A 27583-nucleotide genomic window follows, 5' to 3' on the forward strand; every position below is an offset into this window, starting at 1 on the left:
TGCTTGTATATTTTAGAGATTAATCCTTTGTCAGTTGCTTCATTTGCAAATATTTTCTCCCATTCTGAGGGTTGGCTTTTCGTCTTGTTCATGCTTTCCTTTGCTGTGCAAAAGCTTTTAAATTTCATTAGGTCCCATTTGTTTTTTTGTTTTTATTTCCATTAGCCTAGGAGGTACGTCAAAAAGGATCTTGCTGTGATTTATGTCATAGAGTGTTCTCTCTCTGTTTTCCTCTAAGAGTTTTGTAGTGTCTGGCCTTACATTTAGGTCTTTAATCCGTTGAGTTTACTTTTGTGTATGGTGTTAGGCAGTGTTCTAATTTCATTCTTTTACATGGAGCTGTCCAGTTTTCCCAGCACCACTTATTGAAGTGGCTGTCTTTTCTCCATCGTATATTTTTGCCTCCCATATCAAAGATAAGGTGATCATATGTGCGTGGATTTATCTCTGGGCTTTCTAACCTGTTCCATTTATCTTTATTTCTGTTTTTGTGCCAGTACCATACTGTCTTGATTACTGTAGCTATGTAATTGCCTCAAGATTGCTTTGGCTATTTGGGGTCTTCTGTGTTTCCATAAAAATTGTGAAAATTTTTGTTCTAGTTCTGTGGAGAATGCCATAGGTAGTCTGATACGGATGCACTGAATCTGTAGATTGCTCTGGGTACTATAGTCATTTTCCCAATGCTGACTCTTCCAATCCAAGAACATGGTATATCTCTCCATCTGTTGGTATCATCTTTAATTTCTTTCATCCGTGTCTTACAGTCTTCTGCATACAGGTCTTTTGTCTCCTTAGATAGGTTATTCCTAGGTATTTTATTCTTTTTGTTGCAATGGTAAATGGGAGTGTTTCCTTAATTTCTCTTTCAAATTTTTCATCGTTAGTGTATAGGAATGAAAGCGTTTTCTGTGCATTAATTTTGTATCCTGCTACTTTACCAAATTCACTGACTAGCTCTAGTAGTTTTCTGGTAGCATCTTTAGGATTCTCTACGTATAGTACCATGTCATCTGCAAACAGTGACAGCTTTATTTCTTCTTTTCCAATTTGGATTCCTTTTACTTCTTTTTCTTCTCTGATTGCTGTGGCTAAAACTTCCAAAACTATGTTCAATGATAGTGGTGAGAGTGGGCAACCTTGTCTTGTTCCTGATCTTAGAAGAAATGGTTTCAGTTTTTCACCATTGAGAACGACGTTGGCTGTGGGTTTGTCATATACGGCCTTTATTAAGTTGAGCTAGGTCCTCTCTATGCCCACTACCTGGAGTTTTTATCATAAATGTGTGTTGAACTTTGTGGAAATCCTTTTCTGCATCTATTGAGATGATCATATGGTTTTTCTCCTTCAATTTCTTAATATGGTATATCACAATGACTGATTTGCATATATTGAAGAATCCTTGCATTCCTGGGATAAACTCCATATGATCATGGTGTATGATCCTTTTAAAGGGCTTTTGGATTCTGTTTGCTAGTATTCTGTTGAGGATTTTTGCATCTATGTTCATCAGTGATATTGGCCTGTAGTTTTCTTCTTTTGTGACATCTTTGTCTGTTTTTGGAATCTGGGAGATGGTGGCCTTGCAGAATGAGTTTGGGAGTGTTCTTCCCTCTGCTACATCTTGGAAGAGTTTGAGAAGGATAGGTGTTAGATCTTCTCTAAATGTTTGATAGAGTTTGCCTGTGAAGCCATATGGTCCTGAGCTTTTGTTTGTTGGAAGATTTTTAACCACAGTTTCAATTTCAGTGCTTGTGATTGGTCTGTTCATATTTTCTATTTCTTCCTGGTCCAGTCTTGGAAGGTTGTGCTTTTCTAAGAATTTGTCCATTTCTTCTAGGTTGCCCATTTTATTGGCATATAGTTGCTTGTAGTAATCTCTCATGATCTGTTTTATTTCTGCAGTGTCAGTTGTTACTTCTCTTTTTTCATTTCTAAATCTGTTGATTTGGGTCTTCTCCCTTTTTTCTTGATGAGTCTGGCTAATGGTTTATCGATTTTGTTTATTTTCTCAAAGAACCAGCTTTTAGTTTTATTGATCTTTGCTATTGTTTCCTTCATCATTTATTTCTGATCTGATCTTTATGATTTCTTTTCTTCTGCTAACTTTGGGGGTTTTTTTGTTCTTCTTTCTCTAATTGCTTTAGGTGTAAGGTTAGGTTGTTTATTTGAGATGTTTCTTGTTTCTTGAGATAGGACTGTATTGCTATAAACTTCCCTCTTGAAATGTTTTTGCTGCATCCCATAGATTTTGGGTTGTCGTGTTTTCATTGTCATTTGTTCCTAGGTATTTGTTGATTTCCTCTTTGATTTCTTCAGTGATCTCTTGGTTATTTAGTAGTGAATTGTTTAGCCTCCATGTGTTTGTGTTTTTTACAGTTTTTTCCCTGTGATTAATAGCTAGTCTCACAGCACTGTGGTCAGAAAAGATACTTGATACCATTTCAATTTTCTAAAATTTACCAAGGCTTGATTTGTGACCCAAGATATGACCTATCCTGGAGAATACTTTACGAGCACCTGAGAAGAAAGTGTATTCTTTTGTTTTTGGATGGAATGTCCTATAAATATCAGTTAAGTCCATCTTGTCTAATGTGTCATTTAAAGCTTGTGTTTCCATATTTATTTTCATTTGGGATGATCTGTCCATGGGTGAAAGTGGGGTGTTAAAGTGCCCTATTATTATTGTGTTACTGTCGATTTCCCCTTGTATGGCTGTTAGCATTTGCCTTATGTATTGAGGTGCTCCTATGCTGGGTACATAAATATTTACAATGGTTATATATTCTTCTTGGATTGATCCCTTGATCATTTATGCAGGGTCCTTCTTTGTCTCTTGTAATAGTCTTTAAGGTCTATTTTGTCTGATATGAGAATTGCTACTCCAGCTTTCTTTTGATTTCCATTTGCATGGAATATCCTTTTCCACCCCCTCACTTTCAGTCTGTATGTGTTCCTAGGTCTGAAGTGGGTCTCTTGTAGACAGCATATATACGGGTCTTGTTTTTGTATCCATTCAGCCAGTCTATGGTGTTTTGGTTGGAGCTTTTAATCCATTTACATTTAAGGTAATTGTAGACATGTATATTCCTATTACCATTTTCTTAATTGTTTTGGGTTTGTTATTGTAGGTCTTTTCCTTCTCTTGTGTTTCCTGCCTAAAGAAGTTCCCTTAGCATTTTCTGTAAATCTGGTTTGGCGGTGCAGAATTCTCTTAACTTTTGCTTGTCTGTAAAGGTTTTAATTTCTCTGTCAAATCTGAATGAGATCCTTGCTGGGTAGAGTAGTCCTGATTGTAGGTTTTTCCCTTTCATCATTCTAAATATGTCCTGCCACACCCTTCTGGCTTGCAGAGTTTCTGCTGAAAGATCAGCTGCTAACTTTATGGGGATTCCCTTGTGTGTTGTTTTTCCCTTGCTGCTTTTAATATTTTTTCTTTGTATTTAATTTTTGATAGTTTGATTAATACGTGTCTTGGCGTGTTGCTCCTTGGATTTATCCTGTATGGAACTCTCTGAGCTTCCTGGACTTGACTATTTCCTTCCCCATGTTAGGGTAGTTTTCAACTGTAATGTCTTCAAATATTTTCTTAGACCCTTTCTTCTTCTGGGACCCCTATAATTCGAATGTTGGTGTGTTCAATGTTGCCCCAGAGGTGTCTGAGACTGTCCTCAATTCTTTTCATTCTTTTTTCTTTATTTCACTCTGCAGTAGTTATTTTCACTATTTTATCTTGCAGGTCACTTATCCTTCTTCTGCCTCAGTTTTTCTGCTATTGATTCCTTCTAGAGAATTTTTAATTTCATTTATTGTGTTGTTCATCATTGTTTGTTTGCTCTTTAGTTCTTCTAGCTCCTTGTTAAACATTTCTTGTATTTTCTCCATTCTATTTCCAAGATTTTGGATCTTGGAATCTATCATTACTGTGAATGATAGTGAAACTATCACTACTATCATTACTGTGAATTCTTTTTCAGGTAGATTGCCTATTTCCTCTTCAATTGTTTGGTCTGGTGTGTTTTTACCTTGCTCCTTCATCTGCTGCATATTACTCTGTCTTCCATTTTGTTTAACTTACTGTGTTTGGGGTCTCCTTTTCACAGGCTGCAGGTTTATAGTTCCTGTTATTTTTGGTGTCTGCACCCACTGGGTGAGGTTGGTTCAGTTGCTTGTGTAGGCTTTCTGGTGGAGGGGACTGGTACCTGTGTTCTGGTGGGTGGGGCTGGATTTTTTGTGTTTTGGTGGGCAGAGCTGCGTCCGGTGGTGTGTTTTGAGGTGTCTGTGACCCTATTATGATTTTAGGCAGCCTCTCTCTGCTAGTGGGTGGGGTTGTGTTCCTGTCTTGCTAGTTGTTTGGCATGGGGAGTCGAGCACTGGAGCTTGCTGGCTGTTGGGGGGAGCTGGGTATTGGCATTGAGATGGAGATCTCTGGGAGAGCTCTCGCCGATTGGTATTACATGGGGCCAGGAGGTCTCTGGTGGTCCAATGTCCTGAACTCAGCTCTCCCGCCTCAGAGGCTCAGGCCTAACATCAGGCCAGAGCACCAAGACCCTGTCAGCCGCACAGCAGTCCTCAGAAGGAGCAGTGGGTCACCCTCGTGGATGAACGGGAGTGCACACCAAACGGTAATCTTATTTTTAAAAAGGAAACATCCAATAGAAACCTCTTGCTTCATTGTCTTCTTAAGATCAAAGTACATTGAGTAGTACTTCATAAGAGATACATATAAGACTATTGTAAGATAGTCTTACAATATATTGTAAGACTATTATAAGATATATTGTAAGACTATTTGGAGAACTGCCTCTAAATATTATTTTTCTTTAAATATAAATGCTTGTGTTAATAATGGGTGAGCAGTTAATACTTATGCCTATGATTTATGATGCACTGTGTTTTATCCAGCTTTATCCAATGCTGCTATTATGTTCCAAGATCCGTGCTTGGTGTTGGGAATGCTTGGAGGATCCACAGTCTTGTTTGGGAGAATGACAAATAGTTACAATATAGTATGTGTGATAGTGATAATTGCAATAGCAATTAATGTTTATCCAGCCTTTCATTTAGTATTGTGCTAGTGTAACTGCCTATTTTCCATAGGAAAAAAAGAATATTTTAAAGAGGTTTAATAAATAGTCCACAGTTACAAAGGTAGTGTTCAAACTCAGGACTTCAATAAATCCAAAAGTTTGGAACTAAAGAATGGTTTGATAAATGCTGTGGTTTAAAAAATTTTATCCTGGGACTTCCCTGGTGGCACAGTGGTTAAGAATCCACCTGCCAGCGCAGGAGACACGGGTTCAAGTCCTGGTCCAGGAAGATACCACATGCCACGGAACAACTAAGTCCGTGCGCCACAACTACTGAGCCTGTGCTCTAGAGCCCGCGAGCCACAACTACTGAGCCCACATGCCACAACTACTGAAGCCTGCGTGCCTAGAGCCCATGCTCTGCAACAAGACAAGCCAGCACAATGAGAAGCCCACGCACCGCAACCGAGAGCAGCCCCTGCTCGCCACAACTAGAGAAAGCCCGCGCGCAGCAACAAAGACCCAACGTAGCCAAAAAATTTGTAAAATAAATAAATTTATTTTAAAAAAGAAAAAAAAATTGATCCAGTAGTGACATGTGGGATCAGTGAGAATAAGGATAGACTGACACTTAAGAGCAGAGTTAGTAGGTTATTACAATAGTCTGACAGAGAGTAACAAAGGCTTGAACAATAGCTAGGGGAATTAAAACATCACAACAGGTTGAAGCCATTTTGAGATGGACTCTGCAGTAATTTACTTAGCTTCTATGCCGTCTGCATGCAAGTGAGTCCAAAGTCCTATGCTTGGGCGAAGCTCTGTGGGGTATCGGACTATCATTGCCTTAGGAGAAAACTGATGATGTAACTCAGCTGTAAGTGGCTTCCTAATTTCCTTCCATTCTTTCTTCCTCATCCCATACCAGCTAGAACCAATGTCCTGTCCTAGAATTTTAATCTCTAAGCTTCTTGCCACTCTGCCCACCTCCACCCCCCGCCCCAGCTTTGCATTCCATACTGTTAAAATCCTCATCTTCCCCCTATCTGAGAGTCTGCAAGCAATGGAGTTTGCATTCACTCTGCTTTCTGCTCTTGGCCCCAAACTAATTTCAGATGATTCTTCCTACACTGGTGCTCACCATATCAGGTTTCTTAGCCCTGATTATGCATCATGAAATAAAACACCAAGGAATCAGTGAAGGTGCACACAACAGGTTAACACTGGAGTCAAAGGATTTGGAGACAAGAGTGGTGAATGTAGATTGGGTCTCTAGAAGTTAATCGCTCTGAATTGCAACTCCTTAGCCTGCTAAAGGTGATAATAAAACTCATGCAAAAAGTCCCTTGTGATAATCAAATTATACAGATACACATATGTATTTTCATTAAAGAATATTATTTCTTAAAAGTCCTATAGTCCATTTCTCTGAATTCCTTGTATCTGGAGAAAGCTGAGCTAATTTGTTCATGCAGCCGTAAACCAAACAACTGTTAACTCTGTAACAACGTAATACTTAGCCAAGATGTTAGCAAACTTCTCAAAAGCTAACATAAAAAAAAATGAAATTAAAGGCAAACAGAGTAAGAGTATTACATTCATTATGCCTACCTCCAAAAACAATCTTATCAAGCTTCTAAAAAGACAGTGCCCTGGAGATTTTCTGTACCAAAGTTTAAATATTGTGCAGCTCATTAATCAAACAAACACAATATAAATAAAGAGTAACTATGTCATATGGCCATAAATTATAAGCTTGAGGAAAATCCACACAGTAAAGCAGCATGATAAAAGGTGACCACACATTTTTTTTTTTAAGCTAATTCCATGTAACATGCTTGGCACCTATTAATAACTGGACTGAATGAAAGGAGTATGTTGACTGCCTGAATGAATGACCATCAGTCTCAAAGGCATCACCTTTCAGGGCTAAAGCCAACAGCCTATTAAACATGAAATTACTTATGCAAAGTTTGAAGCAACTTTAAAAATGATGATGATGATAATAATAAAGATGATGGTGATGTTGATGACAGGTGATGACTCTGACTCAGGCACTGTTCAAAGTACTTTACACATGATAACTAATTTTGTCTTCATACTAACCCTCTGAAGAAGGTTTTAATATTATTTCCATTTTACAGACCAGAAACTAAGGCAAAGATGGATGAGCAACTTGCCTAAGCTCCTAGAAGTAATAAGCAGCAGAGCTGGGATTTGAACCCAGGCAGTAGCTAGGGATGAACTGGAAATTAGCGCAGAGCAAAGCAAGTGCCCGTAAACATGACAGCAACTAACTTTGTATAATAAGTTACTCACATTAAAAACATGAAAAATCCAGGTTGATAGGCTGGATTCATTTTATACACAGAGTAAAATATTGCAAGACTGTTAAAACACAAGGCACAGTAATATTCAAGGAGCTGACATCTAAGGAAAACACTGCACCACGATGAACGCTGAAATGTTCACTTTAAACTGTTGTTCAAAGAGAAGAAAAAAGCAATTAAGAAATCCAGGTTGCAGAAGAGTTGGAAGCATTGAGGCTCATTTGTATACATGTTTGTCAGGAAGTTCTCATATCATATAAAGAAAATGAGAGAAAAAAGTAATTTAGCAGTTAATTTTAGAATTAGGTTTCACTCAAGTATTCTACTTATCTTGATGTTTCCTATAAAATAAAAACTATAAACTAAAAAAAAACCAAACATTAAATTGAAATAAAATATTCATATTCACATAAGTAGAATATACCTCAATGCATCCATTGTTTTCGGCGATGTCAAGAGTTCTGTCTGCACACCATTCATAACTTCATCTTCTAAGTCCTGTGTGGAATTCTGTAGTGAAACAAACCCATAAGCATGTGGATGTTATGCACATAAAATTGAAGGTTTGAATAAAAAGTCTCTACAGGAGAGAGTAAATGGTTTTACTCTGGATATATACAGTGTGCTCCAATTTCTTTGAAGACTGGAAACAGGTGTTAATCTTTTCAGTGCCTTCAATGTTCTTTTCTCTTCCGTTTGGTTTCTGAAATACTCAAACGGGCCATTTACACAAGGCAGTATGTTAAGAGCTTTGGAATACATCATTTAGCTTCCTGCTACTCAACCATAAGCTTTTGGGACTGAGTGTTTTAAATCAGCAAGGAAAAGGGGTACCAAAGGGAAGGTTCCATTGACGGGTAGTGATGTATTAGCTTTAATGTACTGTACTTGCTTGCATCTCCCTGGTGACACTAAAAATATAAAGAAAGCAAAATTCATGAAAAAAAGGTTACCTGGCAAGGTCACTTCTATCAAAAGTGTGACAGGACTAGTGCAGGAAAAGAAATCTGGAGTTCTTACTTTGCCTTAAGACTTTAATTCTGAGGATGATTTTCAGCACAGAGAAACTAAGATTAACCACTTAACTTCTAAAATGGTAAACACTCTTCTACTGCAGAGAGGTAAGAGGGCGAAAGAGGTCCTGCACTCCAGGATGGTGGCAAAGTTGAACTGGGTGTTACATAGAGGAGAGATGGATTCTAGAAAGCCAGCCCGCTTGAGATTCTCATTTAGTAAGACATTAGTTCTCTGTTAGGCTTTGGAACTGAACTTTTTTTTCTTTTTTTAAACATCTTTATTGGAGTATAATTGCTTTACATTGCTGTGTTAGTTTCGGCTTTATAACAAAATGAATCAGCTATACATATACGTATATCCCCATATCTCCTCCCTCTTGTGTCTCCCTCCCACCCTCTCTATCCCACCCCTCTAGGTGGTCACAAAGCACTGAGCTGATCTCCCTGTGCTATGCGGCTGCTTCCCACTAGCTATCTATTTTACATTTGGTAGTGTATATATGTCCATGACACTCTCTCACTTCGTCCCAGCTTACCCTTCCCACTCCCCGTGTGGAATGAACTTTAACAGAGTAATTCTGCAGACACATCACTCTTCAGAAGCAGAGTCACAGATAGTGCTCATTACAAACTCAGGTTTCACTGAAACAAACTACATGGAGCATTCATGGATCTAAAGGTACCATTTCAACCAAAAAATACAATAGATGAGTTAAAAGGCTGGACATAAAGGAATTAGGTTAATATTTTGAAGAAAACAAGACAGAGAGGCACAACTTAAGCAGTGTGTCATTGTGAACTGATTAAAAAAATTATTTCATTTTTAGATTGAAGAGCAACATTTCACCTAGGGGTTGGTAGTTTTGGGAAGCACTTGATCTACACTAGATTTTAAAAATTTATTTGCTTTTTCGTCTTCATGAGGATAAAGGAAGAAAAAAATAATCCAAAAAGTTAAAGGATGCTTTTTAGTTTAAGGTACTAAATCTTAAAAGATTAATGTCTTTGAAAGCTTTCAAACATTCACCTTATTATGAAGGGCTTGATGTCTGCTTACACTGAAAAGTCACAGGGTTGGGCAGGTTACAAAAATACCTGAAGAGAAAATTTAACAAAATATACATACTTGTGACTATTGCACATGACAGAACATTTGATGACTGCATTTAGGTCAAAATCAAAAGCACTGACTTTCTCATCTCTCTCTCTCACAAGAGGGAGCTCCGTGAAGGGTGAGGCTGTATCTAGTCCTCTCTACATTAAGCACACAACACACAGAATTGATTTAGTGAATGTTAATGAGTAAATAAGCTGAATGGCATTCTATTAGCTTCCTAATATTGTGCAATAAATTCAAAATTAAATGGCTAAAAAACATTATCTCCCATAGTTTGTGTGAGAGATTTAGAAGTGGCTTGGCTGGGCAGTTGTGGGGAAGAATCTCTCATAAGTTTGCAGTCAAGGTGTCAGCAGGGCTGCAGCTGCAATCATCTAAAGGCTTGACTGGGGCTTTAAGATCCACTACTTTTTCTCTTATAAAAGCTTCATTAAGATATGCTTCATATAACATTAAACCCACCATTTGAAAAAGTACAGTGCAGTCCTTTTTCACTTATTCACAGAGTTTTGCAACCATCACCACTATGTAATTTTAGAACAATTTCAAAACCCCACAAAGAAACCCCATACTCATTAGCCAGCGCTCCCCATGTTTTCTGCTTCCCACAGCCCATGGCAATCATTTACTTTCTGTCGCTAAGGATTTTTTTTTTAAATAAAATTTATTTATTTATTTGTTTGTTTATGGCTGGGTTGGTTCTTCGTTGCTGCACGCAGGCTTCCTCTAGTTGCTCTTGGTTGTGGTGCGCGGGCTTCTCACCGAAGTGGCTTCTCTTGTTGCGGTGCACGGGCTCTAGGCTCAGTAGTTGTGGCTTGCGGGCTCTAGAGCGCAGGCTCAGTAACTGTGGCGTGAGGGCTTAGTTGCTCCGCGGCATGTGGGATCTTCCAGGACCAGGGCTCGAACCCAGTCCCTGCATTGGCAGGTGGATTCTTAACCACTGCTCAACCAGGGAAGCCCTGTCGATGAGGATTTACCTATTCTGAACATTTTATATAAACAGAATCATAAGATATGTGGCTTCTATCACTTAACATGATGTTCTTAAGACCCTCCCATGTTGTGGCATGTATCAGTATTTCATTCCATTTTTTGGTCAAATAATATTCCACTGTATGGATGTACCACGTTCTGTTTACCCATGCATCACTCTATGGGCATTTGGGTTGTTTCCACTTTTGCTTATGATTATGAATTATGCTGCCACGAATATTTGAAAGGGTTCAATTGTGAAATAATGCTAAGAATGAGAAATTCTTGCATGGCCAGATGTTCTTCACTTCTCTCAGGTGTACACCTAGGAGTGGAATTGTTGGGCCACATCTTAACTCTACGTTTAACATTTTGAGGGACTGCTATAGTATTTCCAAAACATCTGCACCATTTTGCATTCCCATCAGTAATATATGAGGGTTCCAATTTCTCAAAATCCTCACCAACACTTGTTATTTTCCTTTTTTAAAAAACAATTTAGCCATCATAGTGGGTGTAAAGTGGTTTTTGTTTTGCATACACCTAATGACTAATGATTTGCATTTCCCTAATGATTAATGATGCTGAGCAACTTGTCATGAGACTGTTGGACATTTGTATATCTTCTCTGAAGAAATGCCTAATTATTTGCATTTTTATTACTGAGTTGTAAGAGTTTCCTAAACATTCCATATACAAATTGCTTACGTAGACGATTTCTAAATCTTCTCCCACTCTATGGGCCGTGTTTTCGCTATCTTGATAGGCCCTTTGAAGCACAAAAGTTTCTAATTTTAATGAAGTTCTATTTATTTTTTCTTTAGTTCCTTGTGTTTCAGTGTCCTATCTAAGAAATACTGCCTAACACAAGGTCACAAGGATTTACTCCTGTATGTTTTCCTAAGTGTTCTACAGTGTTAGCTCCTACATTTAGGCCTATCACCATTTCTAGTTAATTTTTGTACACTGTGTGAGGTAGGGGGTCCAACTTCGTTCTTCACATGTGGATATTTAGTTGTACCAGCACCATCTGTTGAAAAGACTATTCTTTCTGCACTGAGTTGTATTAACACCCTTACCAAAACTCAACTGACCAAAAATGCAAGGGTTTACTTCTGGACTCTCAATTTTATTCTATTGATCTATATTTGTATCCTTTTGCCAGTACTACACAGTCTTGATTACTGTAGCTTTGTACTAAGTTTTGGAATCAGGAGGTAAGAATTCTCCAATTATTTTTTTAAGTTTGTTCTGAGTATTCTGGGTTCTTTGCATTTTCATATGAATTTTAGAATCTAAGCATCAAGTTTTGCAAAAGTGCTAGCTGGATTTTGATAAGGATCACATTGAATCTGTTGCTTAATTTAGAGAGTATTACCATCTTAACAAAATAAGTCTAGTCTATGAACAGTTAACAGTGGCAGTTATTAAAACAAATATTCTTTTTTGGCTTTGTAATACTATATGGACATACATCCTCGGAATGTCAAAGAAAAAACTGGGATGTTTGTTATAAGGTTTTAACTGTATTTTTGACTCTGCTCCTTACTCCAGCTGTAATTTTCTTGTTGATCCCATGCCAAGGTAAGAAAATAACATATTTTCTGGTTCAAATCAACGTTCCGCAAGGTTCAAAGGAATTTTTTTCTAGTTCTGGTTAGGTAGTAAGTAAAGGTTTTATTTATGTCAACAAAGTACCTAATGCTCCGAGTATATGAAAATGTCAATTAGAACTTGAAAGCAATACTGGCCCAATTGCAATGTGATAATCTGTTCAAGGGTAATTCTGAACTGACTACACTTATATAGCAATCATGTCAATCACTACAGACTTAAAGAAAAAACACACATTCACAGACTTATGTGTCTAAGACAAAAGTTCTACTATTTTAAAAGCTGCATCAAAAACTCTGCTTGCCACAGCTATCAAAAAGGGTAGTTAAAAAAAAAAAAAAAAAAGCTTCCCTGGTGGCGCAGTGGTTGAGAGTCCGCCTGCCGATGCAGGGGACACGGGTTCGTAACCCAAGTCCAGGAAGATCCCACATGCCGCAGAGCGGCTGGGCGCGTGAGCCATGGCCGCTGAGCCTGCGCATCCGGAGCCTGTGCTCCGCAACGGGAGAGGCCACAACAGAGAGAGGCCCGCGTACCGCAAAAAAAAGAAAAAAAAAAAAAAGGGTAGTAACTATAGTTTATCATCTCAACTAATGGGCAGTGTTTGTCACTTGCCAAAATCATTTCTATATATTGAAGTAAAAGAATTCTTTGATATTCTCTAGAGATGGGGCAGGCAGACAGATGCTTAGGACATCCTACAAGGACACAAAGCCAATTCCCAATTGACTTCAACAATACTGTAGCAGTGCAGTGCTTCAAGACTTAGACAAAGACAGCTTATTTCTTGACAGGGTCCATAAAAATCACTTTTCCCAAAAATTACCAAATAAATGATATGCCATAATTTAAGAGCACTTAGGCTTTTCCTTCACCAAATAACAGGATGAAAAGAAGAGTCACAAAATCACACAAAGCTAAAAATAAAAATTATATATATTTTTTCTCATAGCTTATTTGAATAACTTTGAGCCAAATCTGTAAAATCATGACTTTTAAACTTGGGAATAAAGGGGTAAAAATCATCTCATTATGAAGAGCTAGGGTATAAACAACAGATGCTGAACAGTCACTATATTTCTTCAGTTTAGATTTGAGAAATATTAATTACATGATTTCAAATCCTCAAATTTGTCTCCAGAAAATACTATGGTTTGGCAAGCTCTATGCTTAATCTTATTGGTAAAATTATTATAATTTCTATTTTTAATGTTAACTTAAAATAGATCTGATCAGTTGCATAGAATACAAGGGTATAAAGCTATGTTGAAATTTACTTTGTCTCTTCCTTTTGCTCACATTACAATACTTTGCTCCCTAATAAAGTTCAGCAGGAGGTCGTGTCTTGCCAGCCAGGCAGAGACCTTTAAGAAGCTTGTCCTTTACCTCTCTGATTATCAGAGCAGGGAACGTATCATATGTGGCTCTCACAACAGACAAGTTTAATTACTACAATTTTTAAAACGTGAACATTTTTAGCAACACTTTCAGGATCATGGGAGCATTTCTGACAGCCAGAATGAGTTGGATTTAAACATCACTGTGCTATTTTTAGCTTTAAAATCAACACTTACATAAATACTCCCAAACCAATTAGCAGCAGCTGGAAAGTAAAGGTGTTCACATTTAGTTAGCACGAGTGCGCACGACAGGCTGCATGGAAGGGGCCAAGTACCAGGCAGGGCAGCCCTCTCTCTCCAGTGTGATCCTGGTGTTGGTACCAGGCTGTCGTTTCAACGTTCACTGTGGGTATAAGTCACCGATTTTGTACAGGAAAGTGTATTCATGATGTAGCCTCATTAAGTTATGCATCTCCAAATAAACTTAACACTCATGGTAAAACTTTTTGGAAGAAAACGTTACCCACATTCTCATCACTATTCCCTAGTCATGCACAGCTATAAAACAATATTAAAAACAGCTTTACTGCTCAGTTTTTCATCTCTCAGATGAGAACTGAAATAGATGTTATCTGTAGATGGCTCGCTTTGACTTACAGGTGAAGATACATGGCCTTGATTCCCCACCCCAATGCATTTTAGCCACATTTGAAACCACTTGCCTACAAAATTTTAATTACAATTGAGTTACGGTTCCAAAACTCAGGTGTATTTTATAACAAGATTTGCATTCTGAAAAGCCAACTGCAAGTTTCCTTTGAAATTGCATATGAATTTTAGAATGAGAGTAACAGAAAAATTATACAGAGAAGACTTGAATGCTAGGTTATGTGCCTGGTGCTCATACATAAACATCATGTAAATTATAAAATAAAATTCTGGGCATAATTTCAGAATATTTGTTTTGACTTTTTAGAACACGAATATCTGTACTAAAGTAAAAACAAGTTGTATCTGATATGCACACATGAGATGAACATCCATTTTGGTAGTCAAGCACTGTTATTTAAGCTTGATCTAATATATTTTCTTCATGCCTTGGGCAATGCCGTGCCATGGGAAATATCTCAGTTGGCTTCATAGATCCTACCCCAAAATGTTTCAGTCCTAGCAATTTGACACGTCCATAACTTATTTTATATAAATGATATGTTTATTCATCATATATATATATATATATATATAAAACACAAATGTAAATGTTATATATACAAAATGTATATTAGGTTGTATTGGGTTGGCCAAAAAAGTGCCTTTAGTTTTTAACTAAAAAGACATTTTTCATTTTCACCAAGAACTTTATTGAACAACGTATCCACCCTTTTGTTCCACTACCTTCTGCCATTTTTCAGGCAACTTCATAATTCCGTCTTCCCAAAACTTGTTATCTTTTTGAGCAAAGAACTATTCCAAGTGCCTTTTACAGTCTTCCAGGGATTTGAAATTTTTTCCATTAAGAGAATTTTGTAAAGACTGAAATAAATGGAAATCCAAAGGTGCAATGTCTGGTGAATACAGCAGATGAATCAGAACTTCCCAGCCAAGCTGTAACAGTCTTTGTCTGGTCATCAGAGAAACATGTGGTCTTGTGTTATCCTGATGGAAGATTACGCATTTTCTGTTGACTAATTCTGGACGTTTTTCATGGAGTGCTGCTTTCAGTTGGGCTAACTGGGAGCAGTACTTGTTGGAATTAAACATTTCGTTTTCCAGAAGGAGTTCATAATAGAGAACTCCCTTCCAATCCCACCATATACACATCAACTTCTTTGGATGAAGACCGGCCTTTGGAGTGGTTGGTGGTGGTTCATTTCACTTGCACCACGATCTCTTCCATTCCACATTACTACAGTATCCACTTTTCATCGCCCATTACACTTTGTTTTACAAATGGAAGGTTTTCATTACATTTAAGTAGAGAATTGCTTGCAGAAATATGGTCTAGAAGGTTTTGTTTTGCTTAACTTATGTGGAAACCAAACATCAAAGCAATGAACATAGCCAAGCTGGTGCAAATGATTTTCAAGGCTTGATTCAGATATTTTGACTATGTCGGCTATCTCCCCTCCCACGTGATATAACGTTAATTGCTCTCAATTAATGTCTCGATTTGATCGCTCTCAACTTCAACTGGGCTACCCGACCATGGAGCATCATTCAGCTAGAAATCTCCAGCACAAAACTTTGCAAACCACTTTGACACGTTTGATCAGTCATAGCACCTTCTCCATACACCACACAAATCTTTTTTTGCACGTCAGTTGCATTTCTACCTTTCTTGAAATAGTAAAGCGTAATATGCCAAAAATGTTGCTTTTTTTTCTATCTTCAATATTAAAATGGCTGCACAAAAATGGACCAATTTTGATATGTCTTTTTTTAACTGCATGCTAATATGACAGCTGTCACATACAATCTAACAAAACTGTTTTGAATGAAATTAAAGACAACTAAGTGCTACTAGAGCCATCTTATGGAAAAAGTCCAATGAACCTTTTGGCTAACCCAATATATCCATATATCTAGAAACTGGCACTGCCTTATAATAAATAGTGCACATCCTCAGGTATCCTGAGCAATACTAAGCAAGCCCTAGAAAGAATGGTGCTGACAAGCTAGTCTAGTCCACTCATTTTATAGCTAAGGAAACTGAGACACAGAAGGGCGAGGTAACAAGTCTTTTAAATTATTGTGATAGTGACAAAGCCAGAATCCAGGATTCTTGATTCTCAATACAGTGCTCTTCCTGTGTACCATGGTAAATAGTTGCTGACTTAATGAATGCTGATTTTATGCTGAACACTTTATGAATTCTTTTTTCTTTCAATGACAGTAACAAAAACTCTAATGATGTCTTGGATATACTTTACCCATATTTCAAAGATCTCACAACATTTCACATACAACTAGATACATATTCATGACAATCCTAAATAATTTCTAGGCATTCATATTCCAATTTTATACATGGGCATATTCAAGTAAAAAAAAAAAAAAGCTTAATGCCTTGTTCAAGGTGAAACTAAGGGACAAAGAAAGGACCAAGGATCCATGTGTCCTAAGACTGAGGTTTGTATGCAAGCATGTTAAACATATTTACCTTGTGATGTCTCTTAGCTGCTGATTTTAGACAAATGGTGCGAGCGAGAAATATTACATTGTGAAGCATTAAAAAGGATTTATATGAAAAACTATCAAGTATGTCATTATTCTAGAGATTGAGCTCTAATAATTTTATTTATTTATTTTAACATCTTTATTGGAGTATAATTGCTTTAAATGGTGTGTTAGTTTCTGCTTTATAACAAAGTGAATCAGTTACACATATACATATGTTCCCATATCTCTTCCCTCTTGTGTCTCCCTCCCACCCTCCCTATCCCACCCCTCTAGGTGGTCACAAAGCACCGAGTTGATCTCCTTGTGCTCTGCGGCTGCTTCCCACTAGCTATCTATTTTACGTTTGGTAGTGTATATATGTCCATGCCACTCTCTCACTTTGTCCCAGCTTGCCCTTCCCCCTCCCCGTATCCTCAAGTCCTTTCTCTAGTAGGTCTGTGTCTTTATTCCCGTCTTGCCCCTAGGTTCTTCATGACTTTTTTCTTAGATTCCATATATGTGTGTTAGCATACGGTATTTGTTTTTCTCTTTCTGACTTACTTCACTCTGTATGACAGACTCTAGGTCCATCCACTTTGCTACAAATAACTCAATTTCATTTCTTTTTATGGCTGAGTAATATTCCATTGTACATATGTGCCACACCTGCTTTATCCATTCATCTGCTGATAGACACTTAGGTTACTTCCATATTCTGGCTATTGGAAATAGAGCTGCAATGAACATTTTGGTACGTGACTCTTTTTGAACTATGGTTTTCTCAGGGTATATGCCCAGGAGTGGGGTTGCTGGGTCGTATGGTAGTTCTATTTTTAGCTTTTTAAGGAACCTCCATACTGTTCTCCATAGTGGCTGTATCAATTTACATTCCCACCAACAGGGCAAGAGAGTTCCCTTTTTTCCACACCCTCTCCAGCATTTATTGTTTGTAGATTTTTTGATGATGGCCATTCTGACCAGTGTGAGATGGCATCTCATTGTAGTTTTTTTTTTTTTCTCCAAGGTAACAGTAGTGTTTTGTTTTTTTTTAATTGCAAACATGTCTATAAACCTAATAGATTTTTTCTTTTTTTTAAACAGCAGGTTCTTATTAGTCATCAATTTTATACACATCAGTGTATACATGTCAACCATTGTAGTTTTGACTTGCATTTCTTTAATGATTAATGATGTTGAGCATTCTTTCATGTGTTTGCAGGCAATGTGTATATCTTCTTTCGAGAAATATCTATTTAGGTCTTGTGCCAATTTTTGGAATGGGTTGTTTGTTTTGTTGATATTGAGCTGCATGAGCTGCTTGTATATTTTGGAGATTAATCCTTTGTCAGTTGCTTCATTTGCAAATATTTTCTCCCATTCTGAGGGTTGGCTTTTCGTCTTGTTTATGGTTTCCTTTGCTGTGCAAAAGCTTTTGAATTTCATTAGGTTCCATTTGTTTATTTTTGTTTTTTATTTCCATTTCTCTAGGAGGTCAGTCAAAAAGGATCTTGCTGTGATTTATGTCATAGAGTGTTCTGCCTATGTTTTCCTCTAAGAGTTTTATAGCGTCTGGCCTTACATTTAGGTCTTTAATCCATTTTGAGTTTACTTTTGTGTATGGTGTTAGACAGTGTTCTAATTTCATTCTTTTACATGTAGCTGTCCAGTTTTACCAGTCCCACGTATTGAAGTGGCTGTCTTTTCTCCACTGTATATTTTTGCCTCCTATATCAAAGATAAGGTGATCATATGTGTGCAGATTTATCTCTGGGCTTTCTATCCTGTTCCATTGACCTATCTTTCTGTTTTTGTGCCAGTAACATATTGTCTTGACTACTGTAGCTTTGTAGTATAGTCTGAAGTCAAGTAGCCTGATTCCTACAGGTCCATTTTTCTTTCTCAAGATTGCTTTGGCTATTTGGGGTCTTTTGTGTTTCCATACAAATTGTGAAATTTTTTGTTCTAGTTCTGTGAAAAATGCCAGTGGTAGTTTGAAATGAATCACACTGAATCTGTAGACTGCCCTGGGTAGTAGAGTCATTTTCACAATGTTGATTCTTCCAATCCAAGAACATGGTATATCTCTCCATCTATTTCCATCATCTTTAATTCCTTTCATCAGTGTCTTATAATTTTCTGAATACAGGTCTTTTCTCTCCTTAGGTAGGTTTATTCCCAGATATTTTATTGTTTGTTGCAGTGGTAAATGGGAGTGTTTTCGTAATTTCACGTTCAGATTTTTCATCATTAGCGTATAGTAATGCAAGAGATTTCTGTGCATTAATTTTGTATCCTGCTAGTTTACCAAATTCATTGATTAGCTCTAGTAGTTTTCTGGTAGCATCTTTAGAATTCTCTATGTATAGTATCATGTCATCTGCAAACAGTGACAGCTTTACTTCTTCTTTTCCAGTTTGGATTCCTTTTATTTCTTTTTCTTCTATGATTGCTGTGGCTAAAACTTCTAAAACTATTCTGAATAATAGTGGTGAGAGTGGGCAACCTTGTCTTGTTCCTGATCTTAGTGGAAATGGTTTCAGTTTTTCACCACTGAGGACAATGTTGGCTATGGGTTTGTCATATATGGCTTTCATTATGTTCAGGAAAGTTCCCCCTATGCCTACTTTCTGGAGGGTTTTTATCATAAATGGGTGTTGAATTTTGTCAAAAGCTTTCTCTGCATCTATTGAGATGATCATATGGTTTTTCTCCTTCAGTTTGTTAATATGTTGTATCACATTGATTGATTTGCGTATATTGAAAAATCCTTACATTCCTGGGATAAACCCCACTTGATCATGGTGTATGATCCTTTTAATGTGCTGCTGGATTCTGTTTGCTAGTATTCTGTTGAGGAATTTTGCATCTATGTGTTCATCAGTGATATTGGCCTGTAGTTTTCTTCTTTTGTGACATCTTTGTCTGTTTTTGGTATCAGGGTGATGGTGGCCTCGTAGAATGAGTTTGGGAGTTTTCCCCCCACTGCTATATTTTGGAAGAGTTTGAGGAGGATAGGTGTTAGCTCTTCTCTAAATGTTTGATAGAATTAGCCTGTGAAGCCAACTGGTCCTGGGCTTTTGTTTGTTGGAAGATTTTTAATCTCAGTTTCAATTTCATTGCTTGTGATTCATCTGTTCATATTTTCTATTTCTTCCTGGTTCAATCTTGGAAGGTTCTGCATTTCTAAGAATTTGTCCATTTCTTCCAGGTTGTCCACTTTATTGGCATAGAGTTGCTTGTAGTAATCTCTCATAATCCTTTGTATTTCTGCAGTGTCAGTTGTTACTTCTTTTTCATTTCTAATTCTATTGATTTGTCTTCTCCCTTTTTTTTTGATAAGTCTGGCTAATGGTTTATTGATTTTGTTTATTTTCTCAAAGAACCAGCTTTTAGTTCTATTGATCTCTGCTATTGTTCCCTTCATCATTTATTTCTGATCTGATCTTTATGATTTCTTTCCCTCTGTTAACTTTGGGTTTTTTTTTGTTTTTCTAACTGCTCTAGGTGTAAGGTTAGGTTGTTTAAGTTGTTTCTTATTTCTTAAGGTAGGGTTGTATTGCTATAAACTTCCCTCTTAGAACTGCTTTTGCTGCATCCCATAGGTTTTGGGTCATTGTGTTTTCATTGTCATTTGTTTCTAAGTGTTTTTTGATTTCCTCTTTGATTTCTTCAGTGATCTCTTGGTTTTCATTGTCATTTGTTTCTAAGTGTTTTTTGATTTCCTCTTTGATTTCTTCTGTGATCTCTTGGTTATTAAGTAGTGAATTGTTTAGCCTCCATGTGTATTTTTTTTACAGATTTTTTCCTCTAATTGATATCTAGTCTCAGAGCATTGTGGTTGGAAAAGATACTTGATACGATTTCAATTTTCTTAAAGTTACCAAGGCTTGTTTTGTGACCCAAGATATGATCTATCCTGGAGAATGTTCTATGAGCACTTGAGAAGAATGTGTATTCTGTTGTTTTGGGATGGAATGTGCTATAAATATCAATTAAGTCCATCTTGTTTAAGGTATCATTTAAAGCTTGTGTTTCCTTATTTATTTTCATTTTGGATGATATGTCCATTGGTGAAAGTGGGGTGTTAAAGTCCCCTACTATGATTGTGTTATTGTCAATTTCCCCCTTTATGGCTGTTAGTATTTGCTTTATGTATTGAGGTGCTCCTATGTTGGGTGTATAAATATTTACAATTGTTATATCTTCTTCTTGGATTGATCCCTTGATCATTACATAGTGTCCTTCTTTGTCTCTTGTAATAGTCTTTGTCTTAAAGTCTATTTTGTTTGATATGAGAATTGCTATCCCAGCTTTCTTTTGTTTTCCATTTGCAGGGAATATCTTTCTCCATCCCCTCACTTTCAGTCTGTATGTGTCCCTAGGTCTGAAGTGGGTCTCTTGTAGACAGCATATATATGGGTCTTGTTTTGGTATCCATTCAGCCAGTCTATGTCTTTTGGTGGGAGCATTTAACCCATTTACATTTAAGGTAATTATCGATATGTATGTTCTTATTACCATTTTCTTAATTGTTTTGCATTTGTTATTGTAGGTCTTTTCCTTCTCTTGTGTTTCCTGACTAAAGAAGTTCCTTTAACATTTGTTGTAAAGCTGGTTTGGTGGTGCTGAATTCTGTTAGCTTTTGCTTATCTGTAAAGGTTTTAATTTCTCCGTCAAATCTGAATGGGATCCTTGCTGGGTAGAGTAATCTTGGTTGTAGGTTTTTCTCCTTCATCAGTTTAAATATGTCCTGCCACACCCTTCTGGCTTGCAGAGTTTCTGCTGAAAGATCAGCTGTTAATCTTATGGGGATTCCCTTGTATGTTAATTGTTGCTTTCCCTTGCTGCTTTTAATATTTTTTCTTTGTATTTAATTTTTGATAGTTTGATTAATATGTGTCTTGGCATGTTTCTCCTTGCATTTACCCTGTATGGGACTCTCTGTGCTTCCTGGACTTGATTAACTATTTCCTTTCCCATATTAGGGAAGTTTTCAACTATAATTTCATCAAATATTTTCTCAGTCCCTTTCGTTTTCTCTTCTTCTTCTGGGACCCCTATATTTCGAATGCTGGTTCATTTAACGTTGTCCCAGAGGTCTCTGAGACCATCCTCAATTCTTTTCAATCTTTTTTCTTTATTCTGCTCTGCAGTAGTTATTTCCACTATTTTATCTTCCAGGTCACTTATCCATTCTTCTGCCTCAGTTATTCTGGTATTGATCCCTTCTAGAGAATTCTTAATTTCATTTATTGTGTTGTTCATCACTGTCCGTTTGCTCTTTAGTTCTTCTAGTTCCTTGTTAAACGTTCCTTGTATTTTCTCCATTCTATTTCCAAGACTTTGGATTATTTTTACTAGCATTATTCTGAATTCTTTTTTAGGTAGACTGCCTATTCCTCTTCATTTGTTTGGTCTGGTGCGTTTTTGCCTTGCTCCTTCATCTGCTGTGTGTTTCTCTGTCTTCTCATTTTGCTTAACTTACTGTGTTTGGGGTCTCCTTTTCGCAGTCTGCAGGTTCGAAGTTTCCGTTGTTTTTGGTGTCTGTCCCCAGTGGCTAAGGTTGGTTCAGTGGGTTGTGTAGGCTTCCTGGTGGAGGGGACTAGTGCCTGTGTTCTGGTGGATGCAGGGTACATCACGTTGACTGTGGACATTTAATCTGCTGCTCCTGAGGCTGCTGGGAGAGATTTCCCTTTCTCTTCCTTGTTCGCACAGCTCCCGGGGTTCAGCTTTGGATTTGGCCCTGCCTCTGCGTGCAGGTCGCCTGAGGGCGTCTGTTCTTCACTCGGACAGGACAGGGTTAAAGGAGCAGCTGATTCGGGGGTTCTGGCTCACTCAGGCCATGGGGAGGGAGGGGCACGGATGCAGGGCGAGCCTGCGGCAGAGGCCACCATGACGTTGCACCAGCCTGAGGCTGCCGTGCGTTCTCCCGGGGAAGTTGTCCGTGGATCACGGGACCCTGGCAGTGGCGGGCTGCACAGGCTCCCGGGAGGGGAGGTGTGGACAGTGACCTGTGCTCGCACACAGGCTTCTTGGTGGCGGCAGCAGCAGCCTTAGCATCTAATGCCCGTCTCTGTGGCCCGTGCTTTTAGCCGCGGCTCGTGCCCATCTCTGGAGCTCCTTTATGTGGCACTCTTAATCCCCTCTCCTCGCGCACCAGGAAACAAAGAGGCAAGAAAAAGTCTCTTGCCTCTTCGGCAGCTCCAGACATTTTCCCGGAGTCCCTCCCGGCCAGCTGTGGCACACTAGCCCCTTTAGGCTGTGTTCACGCCATCTCCAGTCCTCTCCCTGGGATCAGACCTCCGGAGCCCGAGCCTCAGCTCCCAGCCCCGCCCACACCGGCAAGTGAGCAGACAAGCCTCTCGGGCTGGTGAGTGCCGGTCGGCCCTGATCCTCTGTGCGGGAATCTCTCTGCTTTGCCCCCCGCACCCCTGTTGCTTTGCTCTCCTCCGCGGCACCGAAGCTTCCCCCTCCGCCACCCGCAGTCTCCGCTCGTGAAAGGCCTTCCTAGTGTGTGGAAACCTTTCCCCCTTCACAGCTCCTTCCCACTGTTGCAGGTTCTGTCCCTATTCTTTTGTCTCTGTTTTTTCTTTTTTCTTTTCCCTACCCAGGTACGTGGGGGTTTCTTGCCTTTTGGGAAGTCTGAGGTCTTCTGCCAGCATTCAGTAGGTGTTCTGTAGGAGTTGTTCCACATGTAGATGTATTTCTGATGTATGTGTGGGGAGGAAGGTGATCTCCGCGTCCTACTCTTCTGCCATCTTGATGCCCTTCTAATAATAATTTTACTTTTTAAATAAAAAGTTATTTTTTGAGAATACAATTCATTAGATCAATCTACTAACTAATCTCAAAACTTTGGCTTGTGGGGTATATGTGCACACATATATATAAACACGCACTGCTAAGCGACAGGGTAAGTTACCTTAATGCTCCTAGGGTAAAACTGGACTGAGTTTAAACAATTCTGGATTTTGTAAAATACACTGAAAGTCAACAATATTCCAGCCGGCTGTCTTACAGAGATCGTGCCATTGTGAATGATGCACTTCACAGGTTAAATCCCACTGACCCTTGACACATTCAGAGTTGGCCACAACTTCTCATCTGGCATGTGTTCAGGAGACGCTGCATGGTTTTAATAGGTTTAACAAAAATAAGACAGACCAAGGTATAGTCGTAAAATTAAACTCTGGTCTAAGACAAAGGAGACACAGGTTCCAATAGAAGTTCTCTCATAGCTTTGCCTGTTGATGTCGCCTAATCTCCTGACCCTCTCTTCCATTATCTGTAAAATAAGGACAAGAAGATTTCTAAGGTCTTTTCCAGGTACAAAATATCCTAGATATCCCAGAACTCAGTGACAAATAGTAAGGCAGGTAAGTCCCCACTGAAGAAAATAAAAGTTTTTCAACAGGTAAATTAAGGGTGATTATTCATTTGAACACTTTTTTTTTTTTTGAAAGCTTCCCTTGAAAAGCAAACTCTCACAAAGACATATAATTATATACTTTCTTCACATACTGATTCTAAATAACTTTTGGGGAACCAAAATATGACATGAGGTAAAGTCTACTTGAAATAAAACTAGAACCCTGCCTCCATACCTCATTCTTTTTCTTTTTCTTCTTCTGTGGTATCTTCTTGGATATTTCCTTTCCTCCTTACTGTTAGTAATTAGCAGAGTTAAGAGTTCATTGTTAAGATTTGCCAGTATTCTGATTTAGATTTGAGAAGACAATCCTTTTGGATAAAATTTTTTTAAATGCATACTCATTACACATTTTACCTGCTGGGATTTTTTGTTTGTGTTATTTGTTGTTTGTTTTTGTAGAAAATTATAAGGCGACCAAGCTTGACTAAACCTGATATCAGGAAGTTAAAACATAACTGTAAGTTAAAAAAAAAAAAAAAAAAAAAGATCGGGGGAGGGGGGAAATTCCGTTCTGTTTGTGAGATCTGAGTTGAACAGACGCACTGACTAGTCTTATTTAGGTACCAAAAATGAAAACCACTATTGACGCCACGATCAGCACTGCATCAGCTCTGTTGATCTTTCAACCTAACACCAACACCTGCGGGTGTGCTGCTTCCCAAGCAAATATGTTCAATGAAAAGGCTGCTTTAAACACCTTAGAACTGTGAAAGTTCAGAAGTTCAACAAGGCGATCCTGCAGCTGCTGTTTTAAGGTTCAATGTTTCTTACTCACACTCAAATAACACATTTCAAAAAGTGCTAAAAAGAAAAGTGGAAAACACATTTTTTTTTTCAAATGCAAGACTGATACAAACATGTTTATAATGACTGCTTCAGTTTATAAATGGATTACTTCCCTCACCCAGTTACATCTAATTTTCCCTAGTTTTCTGTATTACTGAATCTGTCAAAACCACTTGAGTACATCAAGATAGTGCTGTCTACCAGTGAAAGGGTGAAGATACTGAACAATACAGCACACTCTCCCATAAGGGTCTGCTTCAGGTCATGCTCCCATCATAAAACATGTGATCAAAGGTATTATAAACACCTGCTTCTCTTCCATTTAATCTCTCTATTTAAACGGTAGCATCTTCTCAGATATTTAGAATACAAGTCTGTCCAAATGGACAGTTGGATGGCACTAGAGCTTCACATGTAACTACAAACCATCACCTAAAGCTGGCAAATATAAAAAGACTTGAGGAAGTTGGGATAATTTAGCAATTGCAAAACAAATTTCTAGCTTAACTGTTTTTCTTGCTCGCTGAAATATATTTCCATCAGGTTTGATTCTCGAAAGGTACCTTATGCACTGAAGCAAAGCTACACAGATTCCAAGCTTGGCTGGGAGAGTGTAAAGATAAAAGAAAATGCTATTAAAGGAATATTTTTCATTTGCACATGCATTTCACTCATGCCAGTACAGGCATACTCCTCTGCTGGTCTGCACTATGAAAGTCTTCCCTATGACAACAGGCTGCAGAAAATGTTGAATCCACAGCCATGTCCATAGGTACTTGTTTTAGGGGGAGAGAAAAACAACACAGGGATTTAGGTACATGCTCTGTTTAGTAGAAACTTTCCAAAAATTTCTCAAAATGTAGGAAGTCAAAGGTCTGTGTTGAAAAACCCTTTACAATTATCAGATGGAGAACTAAGTCTGCAACTCCTCTTTGTCCATGAATAAGGCATGTTCTAGGACTTTGTTTTTAAGTCTTTCGTGTTGCTTACATTCGGTACACATTCACTCTCTTCTCATCCAGCTCTGGGCTTGGCAGTGGCAAGGCGGGGGTGTGTGGAAAGTAGGATTCAAAGATGAATATAGCACTATCTTTGCATTCAAAGCTGAGAGCTAGCTGGAGCCATTGCCAGAGCCATCTCTGGTGAGATAATTTAAAGCAGAATTGAAAGCTAATCTTTATTTATTGATTGAAATAATTGAAGCAAAAGAGAATGCACCAATTTGTACCTGGCTGGTTATGTTTCTTTATATATGCTTTTATATTTTATTTAATATAATGTAATTTAAAATGACTTTCATTATTTATAAAATGGATCTAAACCAATATTTAAAACCATCTAGGTCCCAGAGTGGCTGCAAGCTTGAGTTTGTCAGGCTTTGGCCATCTAGGAAAAGGAGACCTGTCCTACTGAAACCTCCAGACTGGAGATTACTGATCATGGTGGGGACCTTCCACCAGAGACAGGACTGGGAGCAAGACCCCATCATGGCAGCAAAGCCGTTTTGAAACTTTTGCTCAATAACTTTTGCTCAATATCTTTTCTTCCAGCTATCTCACTTCTTTAGGTCCAAACTTAGGTCAAGGTAAGAATTCTCTTGGGCCAGTTGTCTTCTTCCATTGCTTTTCCCTCTTTGGGCACCTCTTCATCCTTCAATGGCACATCACATCCCAAATGCCTCCAAACCTTCCTCCTCCACTATTTTCAGGAGGGCCCTGAAGCAGCATGAAGAAAATGAGCATGTTCTACTTCAGAGCGTTGCTGAGGAAGTGGTGTCACTGGGCAAAGTCAGTTTTCATTTAAATCCAGGTGGTGGAGTGAATACTACAAGAAATTCCTGAGCTCATGAAAGAGTTGCAGGGCAGGATGCTCCCCTTTGTTCCAGGCACTGTGCCACACACTAGGGATAAAATCATATATATTCGTCACCTTAATGAGCTTATGCTGTGGAGGGAAGAGCAAAGAGGCTGGAGAGGAGATGGTAGTGACTGGCCTCTGCACTGTTCCCTTTATAAGCTCCATAATTCAACTCCACTGCGCACCAGTCAGATCCCCACTGAACTGCTAGTCTTCCTCCAACCTCAGCCCCTTTCCATGTACAACGGCAGGTATAAGCAAACAGACTAAGAGAAATTAGACATTCTCCATCTAAAGCAGTGTTTTTAATATATATTTTTTTAATCACAGTCTCACCTACAAAACTAATGACAGTAATGGTGCCCTTCCCAATACAGGTATACATATGCATATACACACAGAATCCTGCACAAAATTTCAGGCTTTCCAAACTCCCCAAGCTTGACTATGATCTCAAGGTTAAGAACTTATATTTAGCTGTTAATGCAAGCCCATATCTCTGACAGAATCATAAGAGATTTGTACTACAGAAATGATACACATGTTTTCACAGATATATCCTTAAGCACTGACTGCTACAAGGGACAATATCTGAATAAGGCTGGAGGTGGCTGCTACAGATAAAAAGCCTGAGTGGATGGGGGGCGGGGGGTATCTCACTGACCACACTGCTCACCTACTTTCCTGAGATCCTCCAGGGAGGGGAGAGGTACAGTACAAACATCCCTTCAAAATCTGTCAGCAAATGTTGCAATCTTTTCTGAAGACTCCTTGACAAGCTAAGTCATTCCTGCACATGAACTTCCCAGTGTGAGTGATTCATATGGTGCTGCGGCAAAATTACAAATGATCACATGCTCTGGACCTTTGGCTTACATGCAGTATATATAAATTTCAAATACTGAATCTGTGAGTGCTAAAGGTCTGATATTCTTG

At 38.3% G+C, this 27583-nt stretch overlaps 1 protein-coding gene across 1 annotated transcript in view; it reads right to left on the reverse strand.

The window, feature by feature from the left end:
* The window catches only part of PARD3B (par-3 family cell polarity regulator beta), a 1040415-nt gene that overhangs the window by 516026 nt on the left and 496806 nt on the right, over window positions 1–27583 (reverse strand). The window contains exon 5 of the mRNA XM_022567488.3: window positions 7782–7867. Within this exon, the coding sequence (XP_022423196.1) occupies window positions 7782–7867 (86 nt within the window). The remainder of the gene's footprint in view (window positions 1–7781; window positions 7868–27583) is intronic.

Source organism: Delphinapterus leucas, chromosome 8 (assembly GCF_059928025.1).
Source record: "Delphinapterus leucas isolate spDelLeu-1000000601 "Yukka" chromosome 8, BTC_Dleu_Yukka2, whole genome shotgun sequence".
NCBI lineage: Eukaryota > Metazoa > Chordata > Mammalia > Artiodactyla > Monodontidae > Delphinapterus > Delphinapterus leucas.